The sequence below is a fragment of the Calypte anna genome, chromosome 2, assembly GCF_003957555.1.
Source record: "Calypte anna isolate BGI_N300 chromosome 2, bCalAnn1_v1.p, whole genome shotgun sequence".
Taxonomy (NCBI): domain Eukaryota; kingdom Metazoa; phylum Chordata; class Aves; order Apodiformes; family Trochilidae; genus Calypte; species Calypte anna.
In genome coordinates this window covers 129,173,952-129,196,429 of record NC_044245.1, presented here as the reverse complement: position 1 = coordinate 129,196,429, position 22,478 = coordinate 129,173,952, and the positions used below count along the sequence as shown (strand labels likewise).

Below are 22,478 nucleotides of genomic sequence, written 5' to 3'. Positions count from 1 at the left end.
GATGGCTTTCAGATTATTTCATAATCAGTAAATTAGTTTTCAACAGGATGAGAAATCACTGATTTAAAACTGCCAACAGGTTCAAGCATTTGAAGCCTAGCAGGGGGCAAATAAATATTGTGAGTGTGAGTGTCTTAATATGATCCTTTTTCTTTGATTTTCCTATTGCTATTCCAAGTAAAATAAAACAGAATAATTTTTTAGTCTTGTATGTAACTGCTTGTGTGAAAGATGAATGGTGAGGGAAGGGAGAGAGAGGTTTAAAAATTACACAGTTTCATAGTATGAACAGGAAAGCAGTTGGGTGAGACACATGCACTTACAGGTGTACTTTGTAATCTGCTGCCTCTGTAAGTACAGAAAAAGCACATTTTAGGCAAAAGGCTTTCTACTGAACTTCCTTATAACATTTAATTGCCAACTTGTTCATGGCTATTTTTAGTTATATATGCCCAAATGACTTTAGCTGAACTTGATCAGAAGTGGTGGAGTTCCATCAGACACAAACACAGTCTCCTCTGTCTTCATTTGCAAATCATTTACAGATGTGAGCAGGCATGTCTGAAGCTATTCGTTTATATTTAAAAAAATCTGTACTTAATGTAAAATTACTTAGTTCAAAATATTGCTTTTATTAGTTTATTTAACTAAGCAATGAGTTTGCATAATTTTGCATAATTTGTCCAGATTTACCATTATACAAGGATAGAGATATTGTTGGCTTGAACAAGTGGAGGTGAGGTGTCAGCTTTTACTAGCTAAAGCAAGTTCCAGCTGGAACATTCTCCTTTTTCCAAGTGTTTACCTCATTATGAAGAGGCTTATGTAACCTCTCAGAGCACACCAAAAATATGGAAAAAAAAGAAAATACCTCCTCCCCCTCCAATATCTGTGAAGAATTACATCTGTTTGGCACTGTCTTTTACAATACAAACCCACAATAACGTGAGTTTTAGCATTTAAATAAACTGGGTTCTGTCAGAATTTTTCAACACATTTTTTCAAAGAGTGGACTAATGACAAAGCTGCTAATCACCAGGCTTTAGAAATTAACATAACTGTAAATTTGGTCATCATTTGTGCTTCATTACATGTGTAAAAAAAAAAAAAAGTAAAAAGCAAAAGGGACAGGGGAAGGTTCAGTCATCCTAAAAAGAATGAGTGTCTTGAGACAATAATTTTTAGATATTCAACTTGCAACAGACTAAACCCATAACTGTTAAAAATTTCTCAGCCTGGGCAACACATCCAAGCTTCCCTAAATATGGTTTTGTAACAAAACATTTATTTAAAAATAATTATTCCTTGGCCTATCAACTTCTTTTTAATTTCAGTGACTGAGTGTTCCTTTGGAACAATATGTCATAAGTACATTATGAAAAAAATGCTTCCAATACTTCAGATTATGTGCAAAATGGTTCTTTGCAATAGAAGTATCTTCTAATAACTGGGTTACATCAAGTGGGCAATGTTATTGCATTTTTCTGGTGCAACACTGATCCTTTGTTTAGTAAGATACTTAATAAAAGAGGAAATTTTATCAAACAGATCACTGAAAGCACAGACATAGAGGAGAGAGGTGTCTACATATCCCCACATATCAGCATCCATCAGTATCTGTTGTGCTGCCCATAGCAATGATACAGATGTTAAACAGTAAGCAATGCCACTGTGCTAATCACCTTGGCTGAACACATTTTTCCAGCTATTTGGGTTGAAGAAGATGATGCTTTAGTTCTCTATAGGATCAGGCATCTCACAATAGCATTACTTCACTGAACTGGGCTTGTGGTGGACTTCACATTAGCCTAGGTTTGCAAAGCTCAGAGAGTTCTCAAAAGGGACCCAGGAGCATTTTCTCATTCTGTTCACACCTCGCCCCCTCCAGCAGTTACTTTTTAGTTATTTGCTGCACTTGATGAGACAAACTCATTTCTGCATGTATTGCCTCTTGTTGTTGGGTGTATCCAGGATGACATTTGCACACAAATGACTCTTCCACATCAACACATTTAAATTCACAGTCATGCTGAAGTTTACTTCTGTTGAGGGAAATCCAGTAACAGATTCAAGCCAGCCATAAAGGTTTCTTAAGTAAAACGGCTTAGAAAAACTTGCTTTACTTAAATCAGACTGGATTCTGTGCTTTGGTCACCTCTTAAAGCCAAGAGTGAGCTGAGGATCTAAGAACACATTGCAAATACTTGGCTGCACAGGATGTTTTGAATCCCATAGACCTGCCCATCAGAAGTCATACGTAGTGGTGAAGAAGGAATGCCTGGTGCTAGTTCCTAGTGATGCATGATCCCTGATATATAAAGAGGGCATATATGCAAATGTTCTGCATTATTTTACAAGATTATCCGTCATGAGCCTTATTATTACAAGATCTGGAATAGTAACTTCATGCTAGAAACATCATCAGGTTTATAGCCAAATCCAAAGCCCTCTAAGGTTAAAGAAAAATAACCCAAATGGGAATTACAATTTGCCTTTAATTAGCAATTACATCTTTTGCAATAAATATTCAACACAATGCTTTTCTTTTGTTCCTGTGCTCACCAAGGCACAACCAATCAATAAAAACCTGAATGTATTAAATTACCATATAGATAATAAACACAAGAATAGCATGGATTGCTGTTAAAATGGCACCATGTAGACAAAGATGCTCAATGAGAATGCATCTTTGAGACTGAAAGACAATAGTTCCAAAACCAGATCAACTCTATGAGGGTCTATAAAAATAACTATGTTGCTCCAGGCAAGCTTCTTATTCATAAAATATCAGCACTACTATTCTCCCTCACAAGAACTGAGTCAGGCAAGTTTATTTTGGTGAATATATTCTCCTTAAATTTTAACAACACAAAACTGAAAATCTGCTGTGATTCCAGGCCCCCACTCAAGAAGAGTTTTAACACAAAAATCTGTTTAAAGTAAATAACATCTGTGATTGGTTTAAAACCTTGAAGTGGCTGATTCTGTTTTTACATATTTTGTAGGAAAATGTTTTGTGTGTGACTTAGATTTTAATAGCTATGTTACCTATCCAAAACTTTCCCAAGCTAATGAAATACATCTGTCTTTGGCTAAACTAATTGGAGAAAGCAAGATTACTTACTTTACTTTTTTTTTTAAATAAAAGCTGTTTGTGTCCCTAAAAGAAAAAGAAAGTTTCAAATAAGCAATAAATTTACTGGTTTTGAGCCACTCTAGTTCCTGTATTACTGCTCAGGTTTCCAAACATGTCTTCTGAAAACATCTATTATAGTTTAAAAACCAGCTAACAGTATATTTTTTCAGCATGACTGGCACAGCTAAAATTCAAGTTTCTAAATAAACACTTGTTTCAACCTTAATTATAGAGAAAACTTCTATACTTTCAGTAGGAAAAGCAGTTTTAGGAAATAAAAGCAGATAAACTTTATTACGTCCAGAGGATTACTCACTTTTACATGTTTTCTTATCTGGATTAAGTGTAAATCCCTCTTGGCATCGACAAAAGTAGGAATCATCTGTATTAACACATTCCTGTTCACAGCCGTGGTCCTGAAGAGCACAATAGTCTGGCCCTAAGTGGAAAAAAATTGTGACAGTGAGGAATATAATTCCTCAGAAATAAGTTAGGTAAAAACCAGCTACTTTGATTTCTTTTTTTGGCCTTTTTTTTTCCCAGGCACTATTCTGACTTTTTGCCATACTGCTTAAAACTCTGAAAACAAAATTTTATTTATTTTCCAAATCTCTGTTATCTTAAGGCATACCTGAGGTAAACCATCTGTTATCTTAGGTATATATATATATATATATATATATATATCAACCCTATATACTTGAACAGATTCTTCAGGAAAACATGTACTACATGCAGTAGAAAAGTTAGAATCTTAAATATTTCTTAACATTTTGCAGATAAGTCCTACACACTGCCATATCATAACTGCCTCTTTATTTTACTGAGCATGTTAGACTTGATCTGTATTAAATGCACAACCTTGCTTTTGAAGGCTGTGCATTAGATCAAAGCAGGACAATCAGGTCATCAGGAGCACTGGGGTTTTAACAACTCTGGGGGCTTGCTATATAGTTCTGTTTAAAATGCTCATGAAAGGGAAGATAAGCAGTCTAGAGATAGCTACTTCTTGTGTATAAAGTACCCTCACAAGAAAAGCAATTCTGCAAGGAGCACTGGGATTTTATTGTTATTGATGAAGTCAAAAAGTCTGACATTCCCTTAGATGCAGTGTAATTAATTAGTTTATACTAGTGCAAGAATGATCCTAACCCCTCAGCACTGCAAAGAATAGACTAACAGGCCACAAATCAAGTAAGTCACACTTTTAAAGACATCCACACACTTCTGAACACCTCATTACACAACCTGTAAACTGACAGAGGTCAACTATTATTCCCAGAGGTAACGGGCCTCCTGAGGTAGGAACTGTTCTTCCTTGTATGTGTGGCAGGTTAATGCAATTGAGCCTTTATACATAATGAAAGCCCCTAGAAATAATAAACCAGCTATATTTTGGGGATAAACAAAGTAGAATGTGACTTTCTAAGAAAACCTAAGAGGAATATCTTATCAATTTATGAACTCTACTCCATATACTTAGACATTTTTTTCCAAAGCTTTTTATGACAGCAGATGCATATACACACATAGATAACACAGGAATAGTCTATCTGTTTACTAAAAAAAAAATAAATTTGAAAATATGGTTTGTTCACGAGTACACTGAGAGAAAGAATCCATAAAGCCATTTTTGTGCACAAGAGGAATACAGGTGTATGCCTTCTGGACCTGGTCAGTGCTGTGTTGCATTTACCTGCTCAAATCCTTGCTAACACAAGTGTGCAGGACAGACTTCCTGGATAACTGGTTCTAAAGATGACCACAAGAGTTGAAAAACATATATTATTATCTTTGTTGAAACCTTGAGGCTATTACGTTGGGAACTAAAACAGATTTCACAGATTTCTGTTCATTAACACAGCCCAAATTAAGGATGCTAACAGAAGGCCTCTACCTATCTATAGCTCATATGAACCCACCCACAACTCAAACAGGAGCCTTCCCTAAAGAACAAGAGTTGAGGCTCAGCACCCCAAACTGCTGCAGGAGAAGCTGCAGTAGCAGAAGCCACTGTCTGTCCTCTTGAGAGGAACAGCAAGAGTGGCAAAAGTCCTCTTAATAGTTAACATCATAGCTAGGGATAACCTCTACCTGCCTGGCTGATAATCTGAATTTGCTGCTCTCTTCCAGCCACACGAGTACTCTGCTGGCGTTGGTGTGGCTGCCCTCACGAGCCATGTTCCTTATTATTTCATCCTAAGAAGTCTGGAGGAAATCCCGGATGAAGCATTTGTCAGACATCCTTGACAGTACTGATAACATTTACATTTTCAAGCTTTTCTTTGCAGCCACAAGAATAAAAGCTTGCTTTCTATGTTTGAAAGGAAAGCCAGGATTCTGAGATAATCAGGAGACCTTGGAGGCTGCTGTCCCAGGCCCAGGCCTCCTTGCTGATGCAGGGAACTGGTTTGGCATGGGTCTGAGTCTTGACTATCTGGCAGTCATCCTTGAGCTTCAGCACATAAGCCAAATACATAGAGATTTATGTTAAAGGTTTTAAATTTACAAACATTTCAAATCCGGTGATCTAAATCTCTTTCTTCATAATGTTTATGCTGACTCAAAGCCAGCATGATTCATAACATATGGGAGCTAGGGGACACTTTTGCTCTGAAGAGCTCTCATGCTGTCTTGACTTTCGCAGCATAATGAGCTAGACAGCTCTTTAACTCATGCTTTATTTCATCAGCAAGGCTCAGAAGACATCAAGTATAAGGGAAAGTGCCTCCACAAGTTTTATTCATGCTTAGATTTAGGGCATACAACTTGAAAGAGAAAGATTTGCCATAGTATTTGCTCCTGACTGCTCCTTCTAAATCAATCTCTACAGCTGACTATGTTCAGTCTCTTTGATTTTTCCCTAATTGCAACCTGATGGAATTTTCTCTCGTAATTTTAAACTAATTTAAAGCATTTGCAGCAAAACAGAATGCAGATAAACATGGCAAAGATGCACAGAGTTGTGAGAAGCCTTGTTTGTGGCCTCTGCCCCTTGGCTTGGGAGCTGCATTTAATGTCAGGCTCTCACCCTTGGTTCTTGCCTGTGCCTAGCCTTGTTTTGTTGATCCTGACCTGCTGAATGGCTGACTTGATTTCCTGAATTTACCTGACATATCTCTTGATACTATAAACTTGTCTGGTGATGACTGAACTGCTGGCAGAGCCTAGTTACTGTTCTAGGGCCTATTTTGTTCTTTTTATTTAGGTGCTGTGGGACCAAAACCCTGTAGCCATCCTTGGCTCCCAGTTTGCACTGCTTTGTGGAGCAGTGTACTTTTGTGTTACATGTTAAAAATCTTCTCCATTCCACAGAGATCCAACATGAAACCATAGCTGTGCCTGTTGAGATTTTCTGGTCAAGATCTGAGGGGAAATGACACTGGGAATGTAGTGATGGAGTCTGTCACCCTCCCTTGACCCAAAGGATACAGTGAATCAGACTTTCTACAAACAGATAGCAGAAGCCTCCAACTCACAGGCTTTTATTCATGTTGGAAATTTCAACCACCCAAACACCTAATGGGAGAATAAGACATCACTGTGCAGGCAACTCATTAGGTTTCTGCACAGACTTGGTGACAACTCCCTAATTCTTGAAGGGTGATGTTCTTCCTGACTTGCTGCTATGACCAGGAGCATTGGATGAGCCAATCCAGAAGGCTGCAAGAGGAAACAGCAGAATTCTGACTCCGTATTTTACAAGCTCAGATTTCAGCTTATTCAGGGAATCGCTAGGAAGAATCCCCTGGGAAAAAGCCAAGGAGAGAAAGGATGTCCAGGAGAGCTAGATAATTTTTAAAGAAAACTAGCTAAGAGCTCAGGAAAAAATGACCCCATTGTACTGGAAAATCTGCTTAGAAGATCAAAGAGCTTCTTGGTGAACTAAAACACAAAGATGGAAAATAGTAGAAGGAGAAAGGACTGAGAGAAAAAGAGGAGTATAAAAGCATTGCTTAGGTACTTTGGGACTGAAACAAAGCCCAGCTGGACCTTTTACTGCTGAGGTACACTAAGGATAATAAGTCTGCAAATATGTTGGTAGCAAAATGAAAATTACAGAAAATGTAGGTCTTTTGGCTGGGGAAACAACCTAGTGATGAACAGTACAGAAATGTCTGAAAAAATAATGCCCTTTTCATTCCTGCTTCCCACAGCCAAGGTCTGCTACCAGATTTCCATGTGTACCAGCACATTTTGGGAAGGAGAGGCTCTACCGACACCAGTTAGAGACTTCTTAGGGAAACTGGATATATTCAAATCCATGTCACCACTGGTGACACCTTCCTGAAAGAGGGAGGTGGTGTGACAACACAGCCCATCACATATGAAAGTTCACAAGGACTGAGAGGTGCCTGATAACTGAAAAATACCAATGTTACGTTCATCTTTTCAAAAAGGCTAGAAGAAAGCATAGGCTGGAAGAAAGAAACTGTGAGGTGCAGTGAAAATTTTCCAGGCTCAAAGGATCATGATCAATGGCTTCCCATCAGGCTGGTTGCTAATAATGAGCAGAGTACCACAGGGTAAAGGGAACAGTACTGGGGATCACACAGCTAAACATCTGCATCAGTGACAGGGATGATGACACAAAGTGCACTCTAAGCAAATCTGTGGCTCATACTAAACAAAGGACAGTGACTGAAAGCAAACAGCAGAACTTCAAGACAGAGAACCTTGATAAGCTTGATGACTGGGCCAGAAAATGTCATTATGAAGATAAGCAAAGAACTGCAAAGTTCTACACCTTCCACCTTGGCTGGAAACACCCCATAGTTGTTCAGACTTGAAAGTAACTTGCTGTCAGGCAGCGGCATGGGCCAGCTGCTCCCTAAGGGAAGGAGAGCCAAGATGCAAGGAGTTGAGTAGTGATAGGGCCTTCCCAGACAGGAACCACCCCGCACTACCCAAGAAAAGTGAGCTAGGCAGGTCTGGAAATGATAGTCAGGTTTAACCAGAAGTCCAGAAGATCAGACAAGTACATGCTGCGGAGGCAGGTCAGAGGTCAAGCCAGAAGACAGCCTGCATGAATGGGCTGAAAATAACCTTGAGGAGAAGAACTTTAGGGTGTTGGTTGATGAGTAACTCAACATGTGCCAGCAATGTGCACTTGCACTACAGAAAGCCAACTGTATCCTGGGCTGCATCCAAAAAAAGTGTGGCCAGCAAGTTGAGTAAGGTGATTCTTCCCCTCTACTCTGCCCTTGTGAGACCTCATCTGGAGCACTATGTCCAGTTCTGGAGCCCCTAACACAGGAAGAACATGGAGATGTTGGAGCGAGTCCAGAGGAGGGCCAGAAAGATGATGAGAGGGCTGGAGCACCTTTCCTGTGAAGACAGGCTGAGAGAGCTGGGGTTGTTCAGCCTGGAGAAGATGCTGGAGAGACCTTATTGCCTACAAGAAAGCTGGGGAGGGACTTTTTACAAGGGTAAAGTGATAAGACAAGGGGCAATGATTTTAAGTTGAAAGAGGCTAGATTTAGGTTAGACATTAGGAAGAAATTCTTTCCTGTGAGGGTGGTGAGACACTGGCACAGGTTGCCCAAGGAATTTGTGGCTGCCTCCTCCCTGGAAGTGTTCAAGGCCAGGCTGGATGGGGCTTGGAGCAACCTGGTCTGGTGGGAGGTGTCCCTGCCCATGCAAGGGGTTTGGAACTACATGATCTTTAAGTTCCTTTCCAGCTGAAGCCATTCTATGAGTCACTGAGGTAAGGCCATTCCTGGTGAAGACAGCCAAGGTCTGGCACAGCCCAGTGATCACTGGGCAGGTTCGTAGTGGCAAGGCAAGGCCATGGTCAAGCTGGGAAGTCAGTCTGCAGGTCAGGTTCTGGATCAGCAAGGTGTATTGCAAGGCCCAGATGCATTTGACATACTTAGTCCAATTCTGGAACAATCCCTTCCCTTCTCCTCCCAGTTAAAGGGAGAAGAAGGTCTCAACAGAGACCTTAGATGACAGATACTTGACAATTGAGTGAGTCCATTCAATCTACAAGCAATGTGAACCAGTACAAACTGGACTCTGTCCCTTGAGGAGTCAGGAAATTAACCTCCCTTGACTTTGACTATCTAAAAATTATGTGTCTCCTCTGGCAAGTCATCCAGGCTCCCTGCACAATCAAGGAAAATACAGGCACTTCCATAAATTTGTGTAAGCAATTGCCTCCCAGAAGTGTATGTCTGTTTCCCTTGATAAGGTCAGATGTACAGCCTGGATTAGATGCTTTCTTTCTAAATGTTAATTCTAATTGAAATAGATACAAAGCATAATACACAATAGAGGCTGTGGGTTAACAGCCTCTTGTCTTGTCACGCAGACTGAAATGCACCCAAAGCTGTAAAAGCACAGAAATGCAGTGCTATATTGATGCTTTTTTTTTTAGAAAGTTTTTCAATATTTTTCAACATTTTCCAATAATATTGCCTAATTTCACCACTGGCATCAGCAGTTCCACTAACCTAAAACTAGTGGAGAGAAATGTCTTTATTGAGGCCCATATTTATGAAGGTAACTAGGAAGTTATGTTAAGGTTTCCCTTTCACATTTCCTAAAGGTGAATTACAACATTAAACCCTGTGGAGGTTTTAGCTGGTTTTCCCAATTATGGGAAGCCTTGGCCAGAGTATCATCTGGTCTCTAAGTTCCCCTCCATATCCGCTCCTAATTCTAATTCCACTCCTAATTTTTGAGCTTGTTAGCTTGTTATCAATCAAATTTGACAAATATAAAGCAAACAGAGCCATAAATTTATTATAAATTGGTGCAAACCTGAATGCTTGATAGAAGATAGTGGTGCTGCTACAGCTTTGGCACACTGTCAAAGAACTCTCTTGAGAAAAATCCATAGGAAAACAGGCTGCAATGTTTCCTCTGATTATGGAATTACTCTATTTAATTTTAGCGTGTCTTATAAACCAAGCTGATTATAAATTTTCTCATACAGAATTTTTGGTTTATCCAGCTAAGGAGATGATAGTCAAACTGAAAAATCTGGATAATCGAGGAGACCATGCAAGACAAAGTTTGGGTTTGGTTGAATTCTTGAACAGGAACCAAGTTTCATGTTAAAAGTTTCCTGTTCATGAGAGGGACCCCTACCCTTACACCCTCCCCCCCCCCCCCAAATAACCAAACTACCCTAATAAAACAACTTCCATTGCTTTCAAAACCTTTGGCTTCCAGGGCACTATCACATTTTCTACATCTGATGCATTATTCAGTGTTCCCAGGACCAGTGGGAATATTATGCTGAGAACTGAAAGAAAGAAGAATATCACAAAGTGTTCATAATTAAATCTTAACACAACTTACTTCTGCAAGTTCTTTTGTCTGGATTTAAAATGAACCCTGGGTGGCATCTACAGTAATAGGAGTCCTTGGTGTTAACACACTCATGTTGGCAACCTTGGTTATCCAAAGCACAGTAGTCTACAACTGAAAGAGAACAAGACCAGCATGCACAATTAGAATAACATAATTAGATTGATTATGCCTTGATATTTTTTATTATACACATATATTTTATTATTTTTTATTATACACAGTAGCTATATAAAAAAGGAAAAGCTGAAATAATTTCTGCCCTGAAGAGACTTTCTGCAAAAAGTAGTGCACTTTCAATACCAGTGGGTTAATCAGATTTGATATGAGTGCTTGCTAATTTCTCCTACCCTTCAAACATTAATAATTTTTCAGATTGTCAGGAGCCTTCTCCATATGTTTTCTCAGACCTGGAAACCATACATGAATCAGTAACTCTGTTCAGATGTTCTCAACTGTAGACCAATGTGTAGCAAAATCTGGTCAATTTAGTTCTTTCTTCTGTCTCTCCGCTCCCAGTTTTGGAACTTCTCTACTTTTCCTTCATTTCCTCTCAGCTGTATCAGTTCTTAAGAGCTGTCCCTGCAGCCTGAGAATATAGGAGACCCGTGGCAATACCTTTTATGTTGAGGACTGTCACAGTACATTCATTCCCTCTAATGTGTTCCAGATTCATCCTGGACAAAGCAGCTGCAGCTATGAAGCTGAGAGCTTCAGGCTGATATTATCCACTGACATTTTGTTTATATCATGCCTTTTGTATGAGAGAAATAAAATATCACAGCTAGTCCAGTCACTTATTGAGTCCAGTCACTTATTGCGTAAGTCCAGTCATTTATTATACAAACCCATATTTACAACATAGATTACCAAAGAGTAACAAGGTAATATTGAAGAGTTTACTCAGTCAAGCCCATTCAAAAGTGCTAAAGAAATTTAATTATTCATGGTTTTTAATTTCTTTGCAGTTGAAGCTGTTTCTTCACAAAGAAAGTCTTAGAAGCAATTAAAGACATGTCAGAAAGCAGATGTTCTGAACCCAAAAAGGTGCCAGGACCATATTGAGCAAGTTTACCTGAGTCTTTCAACAGAAGACAGTATTGTGCTCAGCTTCACACAGGCATTTAATGAGACAGATTCCCCTTCTTTGTCAACAAAGTAATTTTTTCATTACCTTATACTGCTGAGCCTCCAGAATTCTTTTAAGAAGTAGTAATTCATCTTAATGAAATCAGTTCCTTTACAATAGCTGTACCTATGCAAATCGTGTATACTCAGGTGTGCTAAGTCATTTAGTCAAGGTCATCTAGTAAGAAAAGCACATGAGAATTTTTTTTACTTTGAAGGAGCTTCTTTTAACCCTTTGGAATATTTTTGTTGCATGAAGTCAAATTAGACTTATGGGTTACTATGTGAGACTATTTTCCTGGCAAGCACTTTCCTCTTTCCAGACTAAATAGCGTCATTTAAAAACATAGTTACTGAGCATATGTTTCAAGGGTATAATGTATCATACAATTAGTCGGCTTTCCTCTTAAATTAAGTACATTTTAAATACATGCAAGTGGTTTAAAATGTACATTAAGAAATAAAATTTTTTCTATTTTTTTCTGTCTAGCATCATACCTGGGAAATAACACCAGCCTCATGGATTGCTCTATAAAGTTATCTCCTCTGCATTTAAACCCTAAAAAATGCATTTCTACCACAATACCTACCACTGTCTGACTAAAGATTATAAAGGTGAGAATGGAATAGTTCCAGTTGTAAAGGACAGCCATCATCTTGTCCAATTGCCTGACCAGCTCAGGCCTGACCAAAAGTTAAAGCGTGTTGTAAGAGTATTGTCCAACCATCTCTTCAAGACTGACAGGTTTAGGGCACTGACAACCTCTCTAGAAAGCCTGTTTCAGTGTTTGACCACTTCCTAATGTCCAGACCAAACCTCCTCCAGAGCAACCCCTCACCTTCCTTTTCTCCGAACTACAGAAAAACTAAGTCCTCAGGCACTCCTCATAGGACATTTCTTCCAGGTCTTTCACCAGGTTTGGTGTTTGAGAGACAATGGACAGGTCTTAGAATGCTTTGTTATCAACATCTGAACAACTATGACCACAAGCACTTTCAAATGACACTCTCTTGAGGGAGGACCTTTGCCTTCTTACAGATGTGCAGCTGCTAATGTGCTGTGGTCAGAAAGAAAAAATATATCCAACAACATAAATAACTAATTTTTCCAGGCTTGCTCTTCTACATTTACAGTCATCCTTGGAGCCTATTACTTACAGAAGTGTGTCTGCTGGCCTGTAAGAATAATAAGCATATCAGTTTGAATAATGCCTTTGAACAATGCCTTTCCACTACCACAGTTAAGAAGTAAGAACATTCTGTTAACAGTTGCTTTTGGAGATAAGTATTAGTCCCTTTTTTCAATAATATTTGTATACAAATTGCCCTAATTCTAGACAGGCTTAGCCTTGCAAACTGACACTAGTAACTGACCTACAAAGTCATTTTACTTTTAGCTTACTGTTTAATTTTGGGGGTACTTGCTCAGAAGGGAAACTTGACAACAGCATTCCAGTCAGCAAACAGGTAGGTTGTCCATGGAGTTAAATCTTCCTAAAAAGACTGAGAAAAACTATACATCTATGTTTCTTACATTGAAGTACTGTAATCCTGTAGCTGGTATGCAGGAAATAGACAGTTTGTATAAGAGCAAAGCAGAATAATATTTCATTTTTTAAAAGTTTTATTATATTCATATTTCTGTATTGAGTCATGAGATACACATTAGAATTAGAACACTTAGAGATCTCACTGCGTTTAATATTAGCCCATGCCTATTTCAATAAGAAACTTTTCTAAAGCATTAATTAATGACTTTTTCAGGGAGCAAGGAATTAATTATGTTATCATCTCCCCATGTTTGTTTCTCCCAGATCTTCTGGCTTCAAATTAGTTGGTAAGTGATGAGAGCCATCTTTTACTTCCAGTTACTAGTTCTGCAGTGAGTGCTTACATTGCCCTCTCTGAACTGCTGACACCTTTCTCTTGTACTGTTTTGCTCCTGTCTTGTTTATATAGATTATTCAGGGTTAGGAGAATGAAGTACATTAAGGAGGAGGGTAGAAGAAAAGGGTAGAAAGGAAAGGTGACAGAATAAGGCATAAAGAGGATGAAAAAACCACAGTGAAGAGTAGAACAGATTCATAGAAGGCTCATAAACTATAAAGCAGCCAAAAAGATGTAGCGGTGCCAGGACTGCAGAGAGGTGCCAGCAGCCAAACCACTGCCAGGAGGAGAGGTCCAAAGCCCAACAGCTGCAGTAATACAGAGCCAGTCTAGCACCAGCTCCAGGAAAGAGAGGACAGTGTGTCCCGCAGCACCAAGCAGGAGCAGAGACTCAGTGTCCAGCAGCATGATGGAGAAAGAATGGCTCACTACCACCAAACATGAACCAACAGGATTTTGTTCACATGAATGGAGGGCATTTAACATAAGAAGCTTTTTAAAGAGGCAAAGTGACAGTGCTCTGCCAGCCATACTTATCAATGAGCAGAGAGTTTCAAATGTTGTTTGGCCTACAAGTTTGTTTATATACAGACAGAGTGACTGGGCATGCAGTGGTCACTCTGAAGGGATAAGTTGCAAGCTGCTGATTGTGTGATTTTATTTAATTATTGCCAGTCAGGTAACTGGCTGACACCTGTGTCCATAAAGCAGTTAGCATTGCCTTTGATCCTTAACCAGAGCAATTAGCCCACCAGAAAGTAGGTAAAGAACTCAATAAACCTGCCTGTGAAATGAGTTTCCTGCACTTTCTCATTTACTTTAGTGGGACTTAAAATTTTAGAAGTCTTAAGATATCTTAGAAAGAAACCTTTGGGTCTTTGAGAGAATCATGATGTGTATGTTCTACTGAAATTCTCTTCCTTCTCTGGAGGAAGAGGCAAGGAGACAGTAGCCTTAATGAAGTCACTGCTTTCTGCAAAACTGTTATACTCAGTGGTCTCTGGAATTTATGCCCATCAGGATATAGGCAAATCAACAGCAGAGAAATACATGCTTTATTCTAACACAGATAAAGGTCATGAGGATTAGCTGCAAATGAAATTCCACAGAGTGTTAGATGTAGAAATTTGGGCCAGAATATCTAGCAGACATTCTTGCCTAAAGAGCTATTTGTAGCTGCATTTTCAATATTTATTTTGGAAAGTGGGTTCTTAAAGCTGGTATATTAGCAGCCAAATTATGCTGAGAATAACCTGAGAAACTGTTGGGGAATTTAAACACTCCTATACTGAAATCCTGAAGTCATTAGCAGGAGAGACTTTTTTGAAGAGTAAGTAGAGAATGAATATTCTTCAAAATTGCATGTGTTATCCTAGAGTCTAACAAGCCTCAATACCCTATCTGTGCGTCCCATGTGAAACTACATGCAGGAAGTTCAATTCCATAAGCTGTCATCTACTTTGCACCCCAAAATAGGCTCATTCTATAAGGTAAGAGCTCTGTGAACACAATAAGAGACAGATTATAGAAAGTTAGAGTTCTTTAAATATACAAGAAAGAATAAGCTGTTGGACAAAAGCATTGTGGTGGTCTGTGAAAGATCTGGGGAAAGGAATTCACTTGGATTCACTTCCATGGGATTTCAACATATGTTTGAAACTAAGTATGCATTTAAGTGCTTCCCTGAGGAGAATACTTAACAAATAAGTTTTTGGTTTTTTTTTTCAAGGACTCACTAGGAGCTGTTGTTCTCTTTGGGTTTTTTGTGGTGGATACCAGAAGACATGTTTTGCCAAAATATAGGAAGGGATGAAAAGTTTACAAGGCAGCTAACAGGCTAATGAAAAAGATGATGCTAAAAGTATTTACTGTGTATAAATGTGGAAGGAGAGTGAGCTACTTATATGGTAATAGAGAGGGAAGAATATTTTGTGTTAATAAGTTATTATACAGTATTTCCACACTCCCTCTTTTGACCTGTAAATCTTAGAGCTGATGTTTGCTTCTTCACTGCTCACAGCAAAACTTAAAGGCACAGTATATGGGTTCTTAAGGGGGGGCTAAACTTTCCTTAAGACTTTGATCTTCCCAGAAAGAGTTTGAAATCTCCCCTGGCATGACCAAGTGAGAAATGGCAAGAAATGGTCCACTTTCAAGTTTTTCCATGTATAAATTCTGTCTGAAGAGGAGCCACTGATTTTGTCTGGCTTTGTTTGTTTTATAATGGTCACATACATCATGCAAGAGCATTGCTGGCCACCTACATGGATCTAGATTAAAACATCTGCTGTGTTGTTCCATAATAGCCATGTTACTTTCTGTGTGAAGTTAGTTGAAACAACTTTCCCAAGTCACCATTCATTATCAGTAAGGGCCTATGAACATGCCAATTTGTATTCTTCCTTATCTACCACTCATACAGGAGGAGACAGCTTCCCATAATTTTCTATGGCTAAAGTGAATATTAGTTTACATTGAATTTCCCTTTGGCTTGTGCCAAAGAGATAAATGTGAATTGTTAAACTCATACTCACTGACACAATTCTTTCCATCTGCAGCAAGTTCATACCCTTCATAGCACTGACAGACATAAGAGCCAGGAGTGTTCACACAGATCTGCTCACAGGTGTGTTTCTCCACAGCACAAAGGTTCTGAGCTGCAAAACACAATTGCATGAATATGAAATTCTTTGACCACCTACAATGCATGGGTAGAATACAGACCCAAAATAAAATTTATGAAAGGATGAACAGCTCTCCAGAGACAAGCTCATGTTAACACACATCATGCCAACGTTCTGTCAAAGAGTGAGTCTTATGCCAGCAGGAGCTCAAAGCCAAAGAGCTCATTTCTTCAGCTGAAAGCAATGATCAGTGATGGGGCCAATCTTGCCTGGTAGAGATGCTTAACTATATGTTTCTCTCCCTCTCTCTCTTTTTTTTTTTTTTTTTAATATTTATTTAATTACATTTTTTTTAATTGTGAAATGAGGACCAGGTTGGAGAGGGAAAGCAAAGGAAAACACCAACACCAAGAAACTCAAGGATATTTCATTCCTGAGTTTTATAATTTTTTTCAGTTTCATGCAAAATAAGATAGCAAGTTATGCCTCCCAAGCCAAAGATCTCATTAGAAAAAATACTATGACAAATGAGGTCAGTTCAACACATGTTTGAAGAAAGAAGATCAAGCTTTTGATGAAAGTTTCATCAGAACTTTCTGAGAACCCCAAGCTTCCCCAGTGACATCTCTGGGAAGCAGAGACTTTGTGCTGCTCAGAATCAGGCCCAAAGACTCCTTAACTCCATAATGATCCTTTAGAGCTACAAAAAAGGCTATTAGAGGATATTTGAGGAAAGTAGCCAAGTAAATATGAATTTTCTTTTACAGCTGTCTGCTTCTAATCAAGTGGCATGATGAACAGAATAAACAGTAGTTTAACTCTCTTGTTCCAGTATAAACACTCACAAATAGATAATTTTCCAGCTTGCTTCAGCTACATTTTCTCTTTGTAGTGTTTTGTGTATTAATGTATGGTTTGAACATCTCTAAAGAAGAATGGCAGAGATGAAGTTAAAGAAAAACAATGTAACAAGGAAAGAGCAGCTATTATCTGACACAACCACTATTCTTTAGAATCAAGTTAGAGTAGGGCAGGTGAAAGGAGCATCCTTTGCATGGATGCAAAGCCATCTTACTGAAACAAATAAAAGAATATTTCAAATTTTAAAAAAAAAAAAACTTATTTTCCCCTAGTGTTATTCTGGAAGATATATGACTTCTTGGATTTCTTTTCTTAGTGTGGAAAGCAATAAATCACAAGTATGGCAGATTTTCATTCCCTAATGCAAAGAAAAAAATTCTAGCAATAATGTTATCACCAAATGTATCAAGGAACAAAATTATCATCATTCAAAAGAGAAATGCACCTTCTCCCAGCCTGAAACAAAGTTGTCAGTTTGTTACTCGTTAAAGTAATTTGGTTAACAGCTTTTAAGAACTGAGTACTGTTATGTTGTACCCTCACAATATCCAAAAAGAGCACAGAAGACTGAAAAGAGAGTATAACTTCAGGTACATACAATTCATCTTTTCTGCATTGTTTAATTTATAAAGTGTTAAAATGTATATGTAAGGAAACTATTTGTCTATTTGTTCAGGAAAGAGCTGACAAATACATCCAAATCTTAGATAAATACATCTGGTTTATGGTGATAGTGTATTACACTAACCATAAACATGATGAAGAGTTATTCTAAATAGAGACCAAGTGACGAACATTGAGTCATAGCTTAAAGAAAAACAGGTGAAATAATGCAACAATGGGCTTCAGAAAATGGTAGGGGGAAAAAAAAAATAATTTTGAATTTAAAATAATTTCCAGAAAACTGAAAGCAAATGCTTTCTTAAAAATTCCTTAAGAAAATTAATAGCATGGGGACAGTTTCAAAGACAGGTTTAAAGTGTGCAAAAGTTTTAAATGAAAAGGGTTTTAAGAGTGGCACAATGAAAATAATAGGTTTGAGAACATCACTGAAAGGTGACTACATAGCTGAAGGCATCATTTAGGATTGTGACTACCCTCGTTCTGAAGAGCTACAGCAAACATGAGAAAACAGAGAAAACAGGCTGTGTGAAATATTGTTCTTCTCAATGTTGGGTTTTTTGGCTCAGCTACTAGAACAACTAATAACTAGGACACATTCCAGATTGGACTGAATTTCTTGCATCTTTTTAAGGAAACAAAACCATGAAGTGTTAAATCTTTTCTATCTAACAGAAAACATTATCCTGTAGTTCACACACATGCATATTTCAAGTGTCTGCATTTGGTGAAGGATGCTGGTGAGAAGGAATAGAAAACAGATATTCCTAAAAATAACTCAGAAATCACAGAATTGTCACGTTTAGAGATCTCTAGGATCACCTTTTCCAACTCTCACACCCCCCACCCACCCCCCAAAAAAAAAAAAAAAAAAGCAAAAGATGCTTCCATGCAGCAGCAGCAGCAGCAAGAGTGCTCTGATCACTCTGGTGCTGATATTATTTTGTTCCCATCCTTATTTCACAAGGCTCTAACTGAGACCAACTGTCCCACTGCACATGTAAAGACTTTAATTCCCAAACAGCAGGGGCACCTCAGATACTGGCATCCTCTTGCTGTTTCAGTGGTCTTTAAGTATTAATGTAAAATGCAACACTAAAGAGAGACTAAGAACACTCTAATTCCAAGCTAACTGATTCTTTAACAGCACTGTCCTGAGATATGGAATGTGCAAATAATGAATGTTCAAACACAAGGACAGGATTTGAGCCTACATCCTTCAGCCTAATTCTAAATTATCAGTTGTGAGGGGTACATCCCATGACCTCTTCATTTGTACTGCATTTGTTTCTTCACCCCTCTTCCTATGACTGTCTTCTCTGCTTTTTGAAAAGATGATTTCCAAAATCCTTCTTCTGGGTATAATCAGCTGGGCAAATTTCACTCGAATCCATGCACTGGTCTTGGGATAAGAAGCTGCATTTTTAGCAAGTACATTTTCCACAAATAATTAAAAATAGTATAACTTTTTTTAACCTTTTTTTTTTTTTTTTAAATAACAATAGTGGATACTGAAATAAATTTGGTATACCTATCTAATGTACTCTACTGTTAATTATCAGGAAGTAAATAAGGAAAAAAGAAGTACTGCCTACAAAGATCACAATGAAAGTGAAGTACAGTCTGTTATAAAACAACAAAGCCAGTTACTAAAATTGAAGGAAATGAGAGCATGAGCAAGACTTTTGAAACTATTATTTTGAGAAGCTGCAATCCCTTATGGGTAAAGCAGCAGTCAGGAAAAGCTTTCTGGAATGGCAAGTTATTTCAGAGCTCTCTAGTAAGGAGCTTATTGCACCTTTCTGTACTAAGTACTGGCAGTGATCTATGAATTACTAAAGTAGTTGGATTCACTTCATGTGAGATGATAAAATTGTTCTGTCTTTGATTGTTGCTTCGTTTTTGAACTGATTACACCAATAAAATTCAAAGGTAATTTTATGTTGTTACAGTGTACCTCTGCAGAGCTGTGTGTAAGAAATAGCTTGGTGTATTTCAGAAAGGTTTATAGGGACTTTTTGGGAGCGTGCAAGAGAAAAGTTAATAAAGATAACATACTGCTGCAAGTTTTCTGGTCAGCATTCAGAATGTATCCTTGTTTACATCTACAGACATAGGAGCCAGGGGTGTTTATGCAGAAGTGATCACAGCGATGCTCAACTGTACTGCACATATGGGGCACTGAAAGGAAAAAAAGAAAAAGTAAAACATTATTAACTGCTGGTCTTACTCACTTGTGGTCACAACTAAATAAAAAGAATGTGTAGAAAATTTTACTGAAGTAATATGGAAATTTCAAACTAAGTGTTGACAACAAAGGCAAAAATCTAAGTTTATGCTCATAAGACTGTAAAAAAATGTTAACAAACAGTACCATGTATTTATTCCTAAAAAAGTAGGAATTTAGATATTTTCTCTCTGGTTAACATTGGTGGCATTTTTTTGGACATGAAACTGCATGTGGAATGGAGATACAAACAAAAGAAGAATGTATGAGAGAATATCTGGAGACACTAATTATTTGATGGTCCCAAGAAGACAATGAAACAAAATTACCACATTCAAATTTAGAAAATAAGTGGAATTTGAGTAGAAACTATTCTACAGACCATTCCATTTCATGAATGAAGAACATCCCCACACTGCACAATAATAAAGAAGAATGAGTAGAAAACAACTTGAATAATCTTGCTTGCTTAGTTACTAATGTTGAGGAACATCCAAGCAACACTGAGGTCATGCACTTCCAAGATTCAGTAAGTGGGAGCTGAGCTACACTCTAGAGTATAAGTTTTCTGAGTCTTTTTAATCTGTATTTTATGTCTCCATGGCAAGTAGTAAAATGTAACAGACTGAGACAGTAAGAAACAAAAAGAATAGTAGGCCCATTCTGTCACATTCGTTGCTGAACAGTTTTTCTACAGATAAATATTTGGGAATCAAGAAGTCTCCTTGATGTTTTCTTTCCACTGGAACACTGGTTTTATGTAATTTCTGTAATAAAAAGGAAAATTACTTCTCAGAGAACATTCTGTGGAAAATAATTTATTTTGCTCAGCAGCAATTAGGGACTGATGTGCTCCTTATTGTGCTAGGAAAACAAAGCCCAAAATTATAATAACAGTAATTTTCTGGAAGCCACAACAGAAGCCTGATAAATAACTTAATATGCAGTATGTGTGGTGCTTGTGGGAGGAAAAAAAAAAAAGATTTTGAGATACACACTATTTATCTCATTTTGTAATGGTTACCAGAGTTATGCATTTATTACTAATATAAAAACCACTACAATTCCCAAATCTATTAATTATCTTTTTGGATCTCATAATTTTGTGCCATAATAAAACTTTTCAAGTACTTTTATTTATGTGAATTCAGACCTGCTTGGAGTTCTTTTTATTTTTCTGTCATTCTGAAAATTAAGTTTATGACCTCTGATAGTTTCTAAACAGAAGTGTCCTCCTGGCTGTATTTCTATTTTAGCACCAGGTATAGATTAGGACCAAGGAAGCACTTTCAAATATGACAAATGAAAAATACACTAAGTTCAAGAGTCAGAAAATCTTACCATATACTAATGCTATAGAATGTAAATCTGTAGAATATCACTACAAAAGCAGTGAGTCCTCCCTCCCATATCAAAAGAACATAATGTTGCAAAACAGAGTACTAAAAAATGGAAAGAAGAAAAAAAGAGAGGAAAAAAAAAAAAAAAAAAAAAAAAAAAAAAAAAAAAAAAAGAGGAAAAAATAAGTATTCAGGGATTCAATGCTAGGCTTCCCAGTAACTCAGTCCCTTCAGGGAATATATTGCTACTGCCTGTTACCATCTTCCAGAATACTGTCATGTAGAAGCCCCTGCTGCACCCATTACAAAGAATCAGTGGTGCTCTGGTCATCAGTCAGATTTCTGTGGTGAAGGAGGCTGCTGTCTGTTTAATTTCTGCAACCTCTTTCTTGCAGGAGGTGTTTGATGGAGATGACCAGGGACTGAAAGGAGAGTTTGAGCCTTGCAAATCAGATTTTATCTCTGTCTATGTCACAGGGTCCTGCTAGGCAAGCCAACAGTATTAGTACCTTTAAGCAAACACCAGTCTTCATTCACACTGTGTGTTCAGCTAGAGACACCTGGATCTGGATTTGCTAGACTGCAGAGCTCTCTCAGCTGCAAATGAAGGCTGTAGAACGCTTAGTGGTCTGCTGTGGTTGTCAAGAAATGCCAAGTGCCCCCGGAAATCAGAACAGGGATTGCACTGAGTCAAATATTTAAAGTAAGTGGGCAATCTTGGCAGTCTTAACCCTATTTCTGCACCTTTGTTCCTCCAGTGTAAAATGAAGATGACACCATTACCTACTACACAGGAGAATAATAAAGACTTTATTTGCTCCTGAGTGCTCCATCCCAACATCTGTCCTTCTCACTCCTCTATTTCATCTCTATCTTCTTTCCTGGATTCTGCTCTCATTTGTTTCTCCTCTGAGTTTTCAACTCCTGTCTCACTCCTCATGCCTGATTCCCCAGGATACTGTTTCTTTCCCTTTTATCTTTTGGACTGGTAAGAAGCAGCAGCCTGTAGGATTCCCTGGCTTCAACTACTGTTTCTGACACACTCAAATCTAGAGCAATCAGAGGCACCAACTGCAAGGAAAACCTGACCTAGCAGAGGATGGAGCACAGATAGTTTATATGGATTCTTCTGAGCACTGAGCTTCTAGGCACTGGTTAATCTATGCCATCCATAGGCAAGCAGTGGTTAATTTAGTTTACTTTTTATTATTCCCACAGAGCTCCATCATGTGGCCAGGTTTTTCTCTTTTCTTGACAAGGAACCCTGAAGACATTCCCAGAGACATAAGGGCAAGTCAGATACACAGACAACTCAGGGACCAAAGTCCTTTCCTACA

The 22,478-nt window shown here is 38.1% G+C and overlaps 1 protein-coding gene across 1 annotated transcript in view; it reads right to left on the bottom strand.

Moving 5' to 3' along the window:
* The window catches only part of MATN2 (matrilin 2), a 68,803-nt gene that overhangs the window by 22,004 nt on the left and 24,321 nt on the right, over positions 1–22,478 (bottom strand). Inside the window, exons 4-7 of the mRNA XM_030445459.1 lie at positions 19,633–19,755; positions 16,003–16,125; positions 10,445–10,567; positions 3,453–3,575 (exon numbers count right to left, since the gene is read on the bottom strand). Coding sequence (XP_030301319.1) covers positions 3,453–3,575; positions 10,445–10,567; positions 16,003–16,125; positions 19,633–19,755 — 492 coding nt within the window. The remainder of the gene's footprint in view (positions 1–3,452; positions 3,576–10,444; positions 10,568–16,002; positions 16,126–19,632; positions 19,756–22,478) is intronic.